Raw genomic sequence first — 15,728 nt, 5'->3', positions numbered from 1 at the left:
TTCTCCGATAAGAATACTTTAATAAATCATATGTATGGTAATCTTTTTTAATTTTTACTAAACATATATTGATTTATCAAAACTTCATATATAACTTTAACAAAGGAAGATTGAAATAATATTCATGTAATAAAAAAATCCAAAAATCGGAAAAACCCGACAAAACCGAACCAATCCAATCTGATGTAGTTGGCTTGGTTTGATTTTATCAAAATCAAACCAACCTTGTCTATGTACACCTCTAAATAACGTTATCAAAGATACTAAATAGTTGTTGGGCCCGGGCATAGCCCGGGCGTACTCTCACTAGTAAAAGAATAGGGAAACTTACACAAATGTCCCAAATAAATCTCAACTTACCAACCTCTAGCCATTAGTCATAGACTTACCAAAACTAGCCAACAAAAATTGAAAAACCAAATAATAGGGTTCTTTCTCTCAAAGAATCACATGCAAAAATTACCTTCCATATTTTTAAGCGTGATTAGCAACATTAGATACAAGACGGAAAGGAAATTTCATGAACGGGGTAGCAAATAAGGTGATGAAATACAAAAATCTATACAATATTCCAAAAATCTAAACAAAAAAGGAACTTTTTCAATGGGTATAGTTGAAATTCATTGAAAGTATATAGATAAGTCAATATACAAAATTTGAGGAAGATTGGAGGTGATTTGGACGGGTTTTGTATCAAAATTCATAATTAAATCGAGTTCAAAAAAGTCTTCTGCGACACAAGTATCAAACATGTATCACGCATGTATCACACACACAAGTATACATGGATATACATGTGATACACAATTGATACAAATATGATACATATGTGAAACACAAATGATACACAATGTAATACACATATCATTTTTTTTCATGTTCAGCTTTTACTTCGAATTTTCAATTCAAACCACCTCAAAACTTCACCAAATCATCCCAAAACTGAGATTCAAGCTCCTTAAGTTGTGTCCAATCTATTCTGATAACACCCACTCAAAACAAAGCAAAAATTTGATAGTTTTTTGCTATAAATAGCTAATTGACTAATTTGGCTAATATTAGTAATATTTTATCAATTAGCCAATTTTTATAATGAACTACTTATAAATGGACATAGCTGGTAATTTCCCAAAAGAATATATGTCTAATGGCACGCCCCAAAATTAACACCTGATCGTACTTTAACCCCCATCGACCAGCCAAAATCACACTAATTCCAATCATCACCAAATACATGTGGTGCAACATTTAAATCAAAACGAGATGATAATAATTATAAAACATTTGACCCTCTTGGTCTCAACATAAATGCTAAAGTAAATTAACAGTTTGGATTATGAACATATGAATATCCATATACGATAAACAAATCCATCAAGTAACATCTATGGAACGTTTGTGACAAGATGACGAAACGGGTCGCGAAGATAAATACCAAGCTCACGAAGAACATGACGAATCCAAGAAGTTTCAGCTACAGTATAGGCAATAGCCCTATACTTGGCCTCTGTAGACGATCTTGAACTGTCGGTTGTTTCTTCGCACGCCAAGGGATAAGATTGGAACACAAGAAAATTGCAAACCAACGCCTGCTATCGTGGCATCCAGCCCAATTAGCATCCGAATAATCAATCACCAATGAATTGAATGAAGAAGCACGCAAGAACAGTCCATGCGAAATAGTACCCTATAAGTACCTAAAAATATGCTTCACACACTGCAAATGAGTAGTACGAGGTGCATGCATAAACTGAGAAACAACATTCATAGCATAGGCAATATCAGTACGAGTCAAAGTCAAGTATTGAAGAGCACCCATATTCACTAGGATCTGAAAGTGACTCACCATCCATAAGAGAAATATAGGTACGAGAAGATAGGGTGTGAGAACTGGCTTACAAGTATGCATGTGAAACTTAAGGAGCATGTCTGAAATATACTTCTGTTGAGATAAATGAAGACCACCAGGTGAGCGAACAACTTGAACACCAAGAAAATAATGAATATCGTCTACGTCTTTCATGGCAAACTGAAGTGAAAGAAGACTAATAAACTGATCAAGGAGAGATGAATGACTACCAGTTAGAATAATATCATCAACATAAAGCAATAGAATAAGAATACCTGATGATGAACGACGAACAAACATAGAGGTATCGGATTTGCTACAAATAAAACCTTGAGAAAGAAGAAATGTACTAACGCGATGAAACCATGCACGCGGGGCCTGTTTTAAACCATAAATGGCTTTGGTCAATTTGCAAACATGGTGAGGCAATTCAGGATGAATAAAACCAGTAGGTTGTTTCATAAAGACTTCCTCGGTAAGAACACCATGTGAAAAGGTATTTTTAACATCTAATTGACGAATAGGCCAAGAAAAAGAAACAGCAAGAGAAAGTACAATACGAATAGTAGTAGCTCAAACAACAAGACTAAAAGTCTCATGGTAATCAACACCAAGTTGTTGATGAAAACCCTGTGCTACAAGACGAGCTTTGTACCGCTCAATAGTTCCGAATTATATTTAATACGATAAACTCACTTACAACCGACCAAGTTCATGTGAGGTTGAAAAGGAACAAGCACCCAAGTTTTATTTGCCAAAAGCGCATTAAACCCATCTGCCATAGCTTGTTGCCACTTAGGATTTTTCGCAGCCTGAGAGAAACAAGAGGGCTCAATATCACGAAGAGTAGCACTCAATGAAAATACTTTCTTAGGCTTAGAAATTCCAGATTTAAAACGAGCTTGCATTGGATGAGATGTAATGATAGATGTGGAAGTGGAAGAAATGGTAGTGGGAGACAAGATAGGTAAGGATGGGGAAAGATTGGTAGAGTGTGACTTACTAGATGGATCAGCAGACGATGCCGGAGTGACTGTGGTAGAACAAGGAGAAGGGGAAGGAGAATTTGAGGAAGGAAGGTCAGAGGAAGCCACAACAGAGTTATGCAGGACAGAAAGTTGTGAAGGTAATAAGGGTGATATAACCACAAGAGGATCTAGAGAGTGGGATGAGGAAGACACATGTGAAAGACAAGACAAGGTAACGTATGAGAATACTGACTCATGAAATATAACATGACGAATAACATACACACGACCTGATTTAGGATCTAGACAACATATTCTTTAGAGTTAGATGCATAACCAAGAAAAATACAGTGAACAGAACGGGGTGTGAGCTTGTGAGGTACTCGAGCAGAAAGGTTAGGAAAGCATTCACAACCAAAGGCTCTAAGAAAATTATAGTCTGGAGGTCTATTAAAAAGGTATTTCAAAAGGAGAAAGTCCTTGCAAAATAGGCGTTGGCAATCTATTAATTGTATAAACGGCATAATAAGCAGCAGCAACCCAAAATTGAGGTGGTAAAGTAGCCTCTGCGAGAATGGTATGCACCATTTCAATAATGTGTCAATGCTTCCGTTCAGCAACCCCATTTTTTTGAGGAGTGTTCGGACATGACTTACGAAAGAGAATACCTGAGTTGGAAAAAAGTGAGAGCATAGCTTTGTTATCAAATTCACCAAAAGGAGAAGAAGAATCAAAATCGACAGCATAATTGTTAACCTTACACAACTTCTTTACAGAAATTAAATTATGACAAAGTTGAGGAACATGAAATATGGAGCACAAGTGTAACGGATGAGATTTAGAGGGTTGATAATAGGCTAGATTCATGTAGTTTGGCGACTATTTATGCCCCAATTTGACTATGCTTCACTATTCTAGGATGGTTAAATGACGATTAATTGGCTCTAATTGTGAGTTTCATATTTTGCAGGAGCGAGTTGCGCTTATGAGAATTTAGGACAGTATTTGGAGCTAAATTAAAGTAAGGGAAGCCCCTCGGAGCTGAGTACTGTGAAAGAAGAGAGAAAAGAAGAGCTAAAATGATGACCCAGCTTAGCGCAACCATCAGCGCGACCGCGCTAGCCCAGGAACTCGAGACAAAATACTATATGATATGCGCGACCATTAGCGCGGGCACGCTAGTCCAATTCGGATGATATAATTTCAGGGGTAAACTTGGAAGTTCGAGGGTAATTCCACTTAACCTATAAGAGGTCCAGCTCGCCCAAAGAGATATTATCAAGGTTTTTACAGCTTAGTTGAAGACAAGGAGAGGCAAGAGGCAAGGAGGATAATTCAACATCGAGTTCTTCCTTTCTTCCTTTTGTATTTTATAATTTATGATGAATGTTGCTGTTGTTAGTATGAATACAATTATGGGTAGCTAAATACTTTGTCTAGAATTTTGATGGAACCTATTGAAGGATGAACTTCGTGTTATGTTAATATAGTTTGTCCGGTTTAATCTCTATTTGTTCAACTACGTTCTTGTTGTAGTTAATTGATAGAATCCTCAATTAGCTGTGGCTATTTAGTATGTATTACTCGGGAGAGAGTGCATATTTAGGTAATTGTTGAACAAAACCACTCCCAAAGTATAGGAGGAATCAATAGCCGATGGTTTAAAGGCGGGATTAGGGATAACGAAGCCTTGGGTGCAATCTAAAGTGAGCTGTAATAAAAGGCAGCTAGCGTAACTCGGGAGAGTGCGTCTAGTAAATTGTCGTAATTACTCGGGAGAGATTTATGATAGTAAGAGTGGTCATGATCGATAGAGACGGTTAGGCAATTCTATGCGAAACATAACAGGAAGGGATTCATCAATAGGGGAAATCATAGCCTTAGATCCTTCTCTTATTCGCTTACAACGTAATCAAAGTTAGTTGTTAGTTTATTTAACGTTCTTCAGTTATAGTTAGTTAAAACATCACCAATTGTTATTCAAAATATCTGGGAAGTTGATTACGAAGAATTTAGTGAGGTTAACAAAAGTAATTGGTAGGTTGATTCCCTGAGGATTCGACTCTGGGCTAAATACTCGGATTATATTTGCAGCGACCGCTTTGTCCTTTTTATAAGGTATAGTTGGACGTGATCAAGGGTAACTGAGCATATCCAATGTTTTTAATATTAAGAAAAGTGCTATTTCCTACCAACACACGATCAGAGCCGGTACAAGGTGATTTATGTAGAATTTTACCTTCAGATGGGGTCATATGAGCGGGCGCAGCAGAGTCAAAGTACTAAGTAGCATCATTTGTTTCACCAACAGAGATAGTAGCAAAAGACTTAGGAAGATCATTAGCGACAAAAACGTGATTGAATCGATTGGTACACTGTAATGCAGAGTGACCGAGAGACCCAAAAATTTGACAAATGGTAGAAGAAGGATGTGCTCCTAACACTCCTGCAGATGGTGATGTTGAACTAGAAGATTGTGAATGATATGAAACATAGGAATTACTACCAATACCTGATGAAGAGTGTGCATGAAAAATGTTGCGTGAAAAATTATTAGGTGAAGAAACTTGTTGTGATTGACCGCGACCACCAAATGATCCTCGACCTCTTCCTCCACGACCCCTTCCTCTAGATGAGTAAGACCGGCCTCTGCCACGACCTCCTTGAGATATTGATTGATTACCAGATACAAAAGAGGAATAAAAAGATACATTCTGGGCAGCAAAGGCTTGATGGGAGACAACCGAGTCTAGTTCTTTGAGGCGTTGCAACCGTTGCTCATGAAGCAAGAGTTTGGTAGGAAGTTCTTCAAGAGATAGCTGGCCTGGATAGTGTTTAATGATGCCAACTAGTGTGTCATACTCTATTCCTAACCCAAGAAGAACATGGTCAATAAAATCTTGAGTAGACACAGGAGAATTAATTGCCGCAAGGGAGTCTACTATTTTCTTGGCCTCTCGGAGATACTCATCAATAGTCATGGAATCTGATTTGCGCATGGTAGTAAGTTGTCGCTTAAGTTCTATTGATTTAGCCTGACTAGAATCCATAAAACGTCTTTGTAAGGATATCCAAATATCACGTGATGTAGGTAACAAGTGAACGTCAACAACGACCTCGCCAGACAATGTTGCAAACAACCACGATCGCACACTTTGATCAACTCTGACCCATGAACGATAGAGTGGGTTAACTTGCTGGTTACCAGAGACATCACATAACAATTGAGTTGGTTGAGGTGTAGAACCATCTACAAAGCCAAGGAGTTCATGAGAGATCAACAAGGAGGTGAATTGAGTACGCCAAGTGAGATAATCTTCAACGGGATTAAGCTTGATAGTCACCAAGTTAGTGACTTTAGGTGCAGCCAATGCCACAGTAGAATGAAAAAGGGGATGGAATTGTTGGTTCTATTATTCCAGCATAAGGTGCGAGAGAAAGCAGACCAATCTGTCCTATAGATGAACCTGGTCGAATACTAGGAGGAATAGAGTGAAGGGGAGAAAGAGTGTTGTAATGAAGGCAAAGGAGGAATTGAAACAGATGACGAAATATCTGATTTCGATTGCGTAGTTGCAACAGTTGTTGTAGGAAAAGGAAGCGAGACATCTGAAGAAGGGGGAGTATGCGACTGGGAAGCCATAGTAGCGTGAAATAGGTAAAAGAAAGTGGTAGGACAGTTGGATTGTACTGGACGTCTGATACCATGTACAGAGAAGTGATTTCAAAGCTCCCCAGCAAATCTGTCGAGCTGTTCATATATATATATATATATATATATATATATTTGTAAAATAATTCTGGAAATATAAATGAATATAAACAGAAATGAACATAAACAGAAATGTCAAAAAACCAATTCGAGCCCACTGAATTCACAGTGTTTCCTTAAGTAATTTAATCCCCTCCTAGTACCCAAGGTTATGGATTATTTCCTCCCAGGATAGAACGAATTACACACTGGTGTAGTGGTACTTCAAACCCCAACGTTTCAGCGAACACAAAATTCGGTAGCAAATCACACTTACTTTTTGCTTTGTTTGATGCTAAAAGTATGCAGAAGAAGGAGAAGAAACTCAAAAAATCGTAGTGAAATTCTGAGCAGAATAGTGTTGTATTTATAGCCAAAGTTGGGCTGAAATCTGAAGAGGTGCAACTCTTCAGAATGGTTGTTTATGCAAAACGCCCACAACATAAATGCCATTACATAAATGGCCATTTACTCAACAATAAAGAGGGAAAATAAAAAGGAAAAATTGAGGGGTAGTTACTTTTCTGTTACCAAAACAGAAAAACGGATTGGATTTAATATTAATATTCTGTTATTAAAACAAATATTTAATAACATTTCTGTTAATAATTTACTATTAACAAATAAATTTGGTCCAAAATGTCAATCAATCAATCGATCATTTGACCAAATCCAAATCCGAAGCCGAAGCCGAAGCCGTAGCCGCAGCCGAAGTAGAAGTCGAGCCGAGCGAGCGACGACGACGACGGCGCGAGGCTTGCCTTCTTCTCAACTCTTTAAGATCTAGAAGAACAACAATTGCTTATATACCCATAAAAAACCTCTTCCTCTTCCAATATGGGACAATGCCCATTTGCCAAGGGGGGAACTTAAACTTTCACTCAAAAATTTCATTTCCCTCCATTTCCCATTCACCCTCTTTTAAGTATTTAATATATTAATTAAATACATCCAAAATCCAACAATCCCCCACATGGTTAAGTGTACTTTCTTTTGTTTCTTCCCGGGGTCGTTTAGATCCTTCACCAATCGACTCACATTCCTTTTTATACGGATATATATTTTCAAAGAACTCAGCATTATCTGATTCTATAACCGTATTATTATGAATGTCGGGATTTTCTGATTTATGAACCAGAAATGGATATGCTTTACTATTAGTCGCATATCCTATGAAAACACAACCAACGGTTTTCGGTCCTATTTTTACCCTTTTGGGTTTAGGAACTTGCACTTTTGCCAAACACCCCCACACTTTAAAATAATTCAAGTTGGGCTTCCTTCCTTTCTATTTTTCATATGGAATGGATTGTGTTTTGCTATGGGGTACTCGATTTAGTATTCGGCTAGCCGTAAGAACGGCTTCACCCCATAAGTTATGTGGCAAACCAGAACTTATCAATAATGCGTTCATCATCTCCTTTAATGAACGATTCTTTCTTTCTGCAATCCCATTGGATTGGGGCGTGTAAGGGACCGTTGTTTGATGAATAATTCCATATTCTAAACATATTTGTTCAAAAGGAGATTCATATTCACCACCCCTATCACTTCTTATCATTTTGATTTTCTTATTAAGTTGCATTTCAACTTCATTTTTGTATTGCTTGAATGCGTTTATTGCTTCATCTTTACTATTAAGTAAGTAAACATAGCAATATCGAGTACTATCGTCAATAAAAGTTATGAAATACTTTTTTCCACCGCGAGATGGTATTGACTTCATGTCACAAATATCTGTGTGAATTAAGTCTAAAGGATTTGAATTCCTTTCAACCGACTTATAAGGATGTTTAACATACTTAGATTCCACACGTACTTGACATTTTGATTTGTCACATTCAAACTTGGGCAATACTTCCAAATTAATCATTTTCCGTAAGGTTTTATAATTGACATGACCCAAACGTATATGCCATAATCCATTTGACTCAAGTAAGTAAGACGAAGCTGAAATTTTATTATTATTTTCAACAACCATTACATTCAACTTGAAAAGGCCCTCAGTGAGGTAACCTTTTCCTACAAACATTTCATTCTTAGTTATTACAACCTTATCGGAAACAAAAACACATTTAAAACCATTCTTAACAAGAAGTCCAGTAGAGACTAAATTCTTCCTAATCTCGGGAACATGAAGGACGTTGTTCAAAGTCACCACTTTGCCGGAAGTCATTTTGAGAAATATCTTCCCACATCCTTCAATCTTCGCCTTTGAAGCATTTCCCATAGAAATCGTCTCATCGGGTCCAACAGGAGCATAAGAAGCAAAAGCTTCTCTAACAGCACAAACATGGCGAGTGGCTCCAGAATCAATCCACCACTCTTTAGGATTGCCCACCAAGTTGCATTCGGAAAGCATGGCACATAAATCATCAACATCATCATGCTTTTCAACCATGTTTGCTTGACCCTTCTTCTTGTCTTTCTTCGGAGCACGACACTCCGTAGATTTGTGTCCGGTTTTTCCACAGTTGTAGCAGTTTTCACTGAACCGCTTCTTGCTTGGGTTGTATTTCGGTCCAGAAGCCTTCTTCCTCTTTTTGTTCTCTTCAACAATATTTGCTCCCATTATTGTTGAGTTTCCACGGCCTCTCTTTTCAGCATCTTTGTTGTCCTCTTCGATTCTCAACCGAACATTGAGATCTTCAAGGGACATCTCCTTGCATTTGTGTTTCAAGTAGTTTTTGAAGTCCTTCCACAAAGGAGGCAACTTCTCAATCATTGCTGCTACTTGAAATGCTACATTGATGACAAGACCTTCAATGAAATTTTTGTTAGTAAAAATACTAAGATTATTACTTTCAACATCAATATTAATTTGATTTATACCTTCAGCAAGGAGATCGTGAATAATCACTTGCAATTCCTGGACTTGGGTAATAACAGACTTGCTATCTACCATTTTGTAGTCCAAAAACTTTGCAGCAACAACCTTTTTCAACCCGGCATCTTCGGTTTTGTATTTCTTTTCAAGCGCAGTCCACAGTTCCTTTAACGTTTCCACGCCACTGTAGACGTTATACAAAGCATCCTCCAGCCCTCTTAGAATATAATTCTAGCACAAAAAATATGAATGCTTCCACGCCTCAATCACGAGAAAGCGTTCAGTTTCTGGAGTTTCATCGGACAGCACAGGAACATCTTCCTTGATGAACTTCTGGAGACTTAGAGTAGTCAAATAGAAGAACATCTTTTGCTGCCAGCGCTTGAAATCAATCCCGGAAAATTTCCCGGGTTTTTTCGCCGGTGCCAATGCTGCCGGTGTCGTTCGGCTTTTTGAGGCATTGGGAGTCACCATTGGAACAGCTTGGTTCTCATTCTCATTAGTCATTTCTGTAAAAGAATGACACAAACGTTAAAATCACGTAGATTTTAATAGAGTACAAAACCACAAACTCTTCCAGAAACAGTAAGTACAAATACAGAAAATATATTAAATTCCTTAAGCTTGTTATTATACTGTATTTGTAAAATAATTCTGGAAATATAAATGAATATAAACAGAAATGAACATAAACAGAAATGACATAAAACCAATTCGAGCCCACTGAATTCACAGTGTTTCCTTAAGGAATTTAATCTCCTCCTAGTACCCAAGGTTATGGATTATTTCCTCCCAGGATAGAACGAATTACACACTGGTGTAGTGGTACTTCAAACCCCAGCGTTTCAGCGAACACAAAGTTCGGTAGCAAATCACACTTACTTTTTGCTTTGTTTGATGCTAAAAGTATGCAGAAGAAGGAGAAGAAACTCAGAAAATCGTAGTGAAATTCTGAGCAGAATAGCGTTGTATTTATAGCCAAAGTTGGGTTGAAATCTGAAGAGGTGCAACTCTTCAGAATGGCTGTTTATGCAAAACGCCCACAACATAAATGTCATTACATAAATGGTCATTTACTCAACAATAAAGAGGGAAAATAAAGAGGGAAAATTGATTAATACTTAATATTAATATTTTGTTATTAAAACAAATATTTAATAACATTTCTGTTAATATTTTATTATTAACAAATAAATTTGGTCCAAAAAGTTAATCAATCAACCGAAGCCGAAGTTGAAGCCGAGCGAGCGACGACGACGACGGCGCGAGGCTTGCCTTCTTCTCAACTTTTTAAGAGCTAGAAGAAGAGCAATTGCTTATATACCCATAAAAAACCTCCTTCTCTTCCAATATGGGACAATGCCGATTTGCCAAGGGGGAACTTAAAATTTCACTCAAAAATTTCATTTCCCTCCATTTCCCATTCACCCTCTTTTAAGTATTTAATATATTAATTAAATACATCCAAAACCCAACATTTCCTTCGTTCCATAATCTCCATGCCTGAAATATAGCTCCAGAGTTAGGACAAAGAGGTAATATAGTTACCAAATTGAAGTTTTAAAAAAAACAAAGAGAAAAAATCAAGAGGTTTTAGGAATTTTAGAAATTTTCACTCACATAACCTAGGAGGTTTAAGGCTTCCTCTCGCTGATAAAATCCCGTATTTCTCTTGCCACAGGTAATCTCAAGCATCATTACTCCAAAACTAAAAACATCAGACTTGATTGAGAATAATCCATCTAATGCATATTCTGGAGACATATAACCACTGCACCAAAAATTTGAGAAGTGATTGGATTTAAATGTATTCTAGTACTAAAATTGGTATTATTGCAGCTAGCTAGAAGTAGAACTTACTATGTTCCAACAACTTTGTTTGTATTTGCTTCTGTAGTATTCCCTTGCACTATCCTTGCTAAGCCAAAATCTGAAATCTTGGGGTTCATCTCTTTATCTAATAATATGTTACTTGTTTTTAAATCTCTATGAATGATTCTCAACCTTGAATCATGGTGCAGATAAAGAAGCCCTCGAGCAATCCCCAAAATGATATCAAATCGCTTCTTCCAATCTAATAACACATGGTGTCTTTCGTCTTGTGCAGTCAACATTCATAAATGGTAATAATCAATAATAAAACAAAGGAGTTTATACTGAGAATTAATAAGGAAATGATATGCCAGTAGTAACCAAAAATGAAGGTGTCTAAACTTTTGTTCGGCATATACTCGTAGAGTAAAATCTTTTCATTTCCCTGGACGCAGTAACCCATAAGTCTAACGAGATTTCGATGCTGAAGTCTTGCAATCAATACTAGTTCATTCTTGAATTCGTTTATGCCTTGACCCGATTGGGCTGATAACCTTTTGATTGCAATTTCTCGTCCTCCGTGAAACTTCCCCTGAAAATAATTTTAGTAAGTAAATTATGTTACAATAAAAAAAAAAAGATACATAGCTCATAGATATAAGATTTAACAAACAGAAAAGTGATACTTTGCAATAACCTTATAAACAGAACCAAAACCACCACGTCCTAGCTTATTTTCTTCTGAGAAGTTATCTGTTGCTGCTAAAATGCTTTCCAAACTAAAGAATGGAATATCGATGCCTTTCTCATCCTCCTCATTTATTAAGTCGCCTGACCCCTTTTGACCGTTCAACCAATGCGGCCGTGGATTTCCTTAATAGAAAGAAAAAAAGGAGAATATATAATTGTGAGTTAAACCTCTATATATAATTTATCAAGAGCAGAGAGTTTGCACTTACCTTTTGTTCTTGCTCTCCTTGTTCTATAAAATAGGTAGATAAAGGTGCATAGAAAAAGAGTAGTGGCAATTGTAGTAGGAAGAGCAACTTTTAGCCTTCTTGATTTGTGCGTTTGGCCTGCAACTGTTGTAACAAAAGAGATAAAGTGCACTCAACATCGCTTAAGAACGAGTAGGAAGGAAATGAATCAAATAGCACGACAAGGAATCAAGAAGGAAAGTTCTCCTAACAGTCCTGTAGCCTCTCGAAGATAAGTACAGACGTCTCTATACCGATCTGCAAGACTCTACTAAACTTGCTCCTTAATAATTTTGGAATACCTTTGGGAACTGAAAATTCAGAAGCAGCTAGTTTGTTTATAAATGTGTAGTTGTACTTTGAATTTGGTCTCAAAGGCAACGAGCCAAATGTATGTCCATTCCAAGGTCCAGTAGACCAATACTTTACAGTCTTGTTCCACCTAATAATGAATTCACCGTTAGGCTCCGTCCCAAGGGAAAAGAGCCCTGGAAAGAAAGTGGAGTCCATTTCGGAAAAAGAAAGTGGAGTCTCTCTATATACCTATGTAATAGTTGGAAAGATTACCTACTGTAAAGAAACCCATCTCAAATATTCCACTGGAAGAGATAATTGTTACGCCAATTGTTATGGATTTCTCTGCAGAAAGGGTATCTCCAAGGGACAATTAATTTCTGGTTCGTAGTAGTACTGTTTGTGTTAGCTCCGAATAGTATGAGAATTTTTTTATTTTTGACTTCCATGGTTGGTTGTTGCACTAAGCTGAGAAGAGAAAACATGTTATCGTGCTGAAATAGAATGTTGTATGTCAAGTCAACAAAACCAAAATTTCTACAATTTGACTCATGAGTGAGACACTTCGCCCATTAACAATTTTTTATATTTTGAATTTTTTTTTTACTTTCTAATTTTTACATTTATTGGGCGTTTGGACATAAGAATTGTAAAATTTCAAAAAAAAAGTCAAAAAAAATTTCAAGTGAAAATGGTATTTGAAAATTAGAGTTGTGTTTGGACATGAATATAATTTTGGGTTGTTTTTTAAGTTTTGTGACTAATCTGAGTAAAAATTTTGAAAATCATCTTTATGGAGTTTTTCAAAATTTCGAAAAATTCTAAAAGGCATCTTCAAGTGAAAATTGAAAATTTTATGATCAAACGGTAATTTCGAAAAAAAGGAAAAAATTTCTTATGTCCAAACGGGCTCTTAATAATACGGTGAATATCATAAAATTCTACTTTACGTATATTTCTATACTCAATTGGGCCCAATTTATGTGATATTTTTCTTTTCTAATATGTCCCAGAAAATGACGCCCTTTTTTAATATTTAAAAATAATTTAACTTTAAATTTTTTATTTTATTATTAAATAAGATAAATTATTGTCACACAAATGTTTGTGATTTCTTTTAGGTCACGGGTTTCAATGATTTTTGTTCTTTCTGGAACTTCGTACCCAATCAAATTATATCACATAAATGGGACGGGAGGTGCATAAATTTAACTTATGTATCAAATGTCTTTTATTTTTTTTAATGTCTTTCCTTGTTTCTTAACATATGTGCTAATTAAACATCTTTATATAAAATGAACCAGCGGAAAGAAGAGTATTTGTGTCTCTAACAAGTTTCGGATCGGAATGGTTTTAAAATTCAATATAACAAGTGACTTGAGTAGTTGAATTAAATAAATATTTCCACCATTTTCAAGTCTAGTTTTGGCAGAGACATCTAACAAAGGATTATCGAATATTATGTTTATCCAGTAATTTATTTTTAAAAAGTACATAAATCTGTATTCGAGAGTAGACCCGGTCCATTTGACATTTTCAAACTTTTCTAGAGTAAAAGACTTTTTTTTGCATCTGCAGTAATATTGTTCTAGGGTAGAAAAAACAGAATCCGGTCCATTTGACCTTTTCAACTTTTCTAGATTTAAAAAGTCCTTTTTGCACCTGCAGTAATATTTGTCATGAGTTTAAGTTATATACCATCACCGTAAATAATTCTTTACGATCGTTCAAAGAATATCCAGAGGTCTTTTTAAAGTGTAAAATTTGTAATTTCAAAAATAAAATAAATTACTTGTTATAACACGTAAAGATGAGCTGATGATGCAAAAATTTCTTCAGCAGTTAAAGGTGAGCTACTTCGGGTGTACAAACCGAACAGAAAAACCGCACCAAACCGAAAAGTCAAACCAAATCGATTAAAAAATCCGACTAGGTTTGGTTTGATTTGGTTTGGTATTAAGTAAAAAACACGAACCAAACCGAAATATAAATCTATAATTTTTATATATACTTTTAAGACTTTTTCATAGAATTTTCTTTAAAAAATGTCTAGAAATATTTAAGATTCTCTCTAATGGGATGTAATATTTAGTAAAAAATGAAGTGCTCTATCTTTATTAACTTTAAATAATGGGCTGTATGATCACTTTCTTATCAAGTGCTAATGAAATGCGTCAATCTCTTTATTCTTCCATATTCATGTGTTGAATTTACAGTGGTATTTCGATAATTTAAAATTAAATAGAACATACTATTATATAGGTATCATATTGATTTTATGTTTAATTATTAAATTCATTTAACCTTGAAAGTGTATATCAACGAAAAATTATATATTGTAAGACGACTAGAAAAATAACTATCATATGTTACTAAGAAAATTCTCCCATAAGAATATGTTAATAGATCACACATTTGACAATTTTTTCAATTTTACTATACATATGTTTATTTATCAAAAATTTAACAAAGTAAGACTGAAATAATATTTATGAAACAAAAAATTCCGAAAAATCCGGCAAAACCGAACCAATCCAAACCGATATAGTTGGTTTGGTTTGATTGTCATAAAAATCGAACCAACCCGATCCATGTACACGCCTACCGGCGTAACAATTCCTATAGCAATTAAAGATGAGCATTGATGATGTTAAAATTCCTTATAGTGATAATATATAACTTAAAACTCTCTGTATTTTACGGTTTCACAATAATTCTAAGAAAAGAAAGAAAGAAAGAAACAAGAAATACTGGAGAAGTTCATAGTACAATGTGGTTTTCCTATCAACGGTTTTGGATTTATATTAGTCTTTTTAAAATACTTTTCGTTGTCCACTATAGAAATTAGGCAGACTGGCAATTCAACTTGTGGAAAATAGATCATCTCCAAGGAAAATTTCCGGCTCCTCATTTATTTTTTCCACTTTCATTATTTTTTTCCTTCTCCTAAGTTTGGAACTTGATAGTACAGAAATGGAGCTGACTCTTATTTGTTATTTTTCTGAAATATCACATTAAAGTTCATTCTTATAAGTTATATACTTTACATCATTTTAAATATTCTACTCCATCTGTTCCAATTTATGTGAACTTTTTCGGAGTACGAGGGTTAAATTGATGATTTTTAGCTATAAATTTGGACATAAAATTTACAATTTTTTTGAAATAAAGTTTAAATATTTAGAAACTACATAAAAAGTAATATAAGTCATAATAATTAATAATTTAAAATATTTAAAAATTATTTACA

At 35.4% G+C, this 15,728-nt stretch overlaps 1 protein-coding gene across 1 annotated transcript; it reads right to left on the bottom strand.

Annotated features, from left to right (window-relative positions):
- LOC109227922 (G-type lectin S-receptor-like serine/threonine-protein kinase At4g03230) lies at window positions 10,807–12,694 on the bottom strand. The gene is made up of 7 exons (XM_019393112.1): window positions 12,487–12,694; window positions 12,167–12,289; window positions 11,905–12,080; window positions 11,589–11,799; window positions 11,256–11,493; window positions 11,016–11,166; window positions 10,807–10,898 (listed from the first exon to the last, which is right to left on the bottom strand). Exons 1-7 carry the CDS (start codon window positions 12,692–12,694, stop codon window positions 10,830–10,832), a joined length of 1,176 nt encoding a protein of 391 aa, XP_019248657.1. The 3' UTR covers window positions 10,807–10,829.

This window comes from Nicotiana attenuata, chromosome 6 (genome assembly GCF_001879085.1).
Source record: "Nicotiana attenuata strain UT chromosome 6, NIATTr2, whole genome shotgun sequence".
Taxonomy (NCBI): Eukaryota; Viridiplantae; Streptophyta; class Magnoliopsida; order Solanales; family Solanaceae; genus Nicotiana; species Nicotiana attenuata.
Note: the sequence above shows the minus strand (reverse complement) of the source record. Positions and strands in the feature narration are given on the sequence as shown.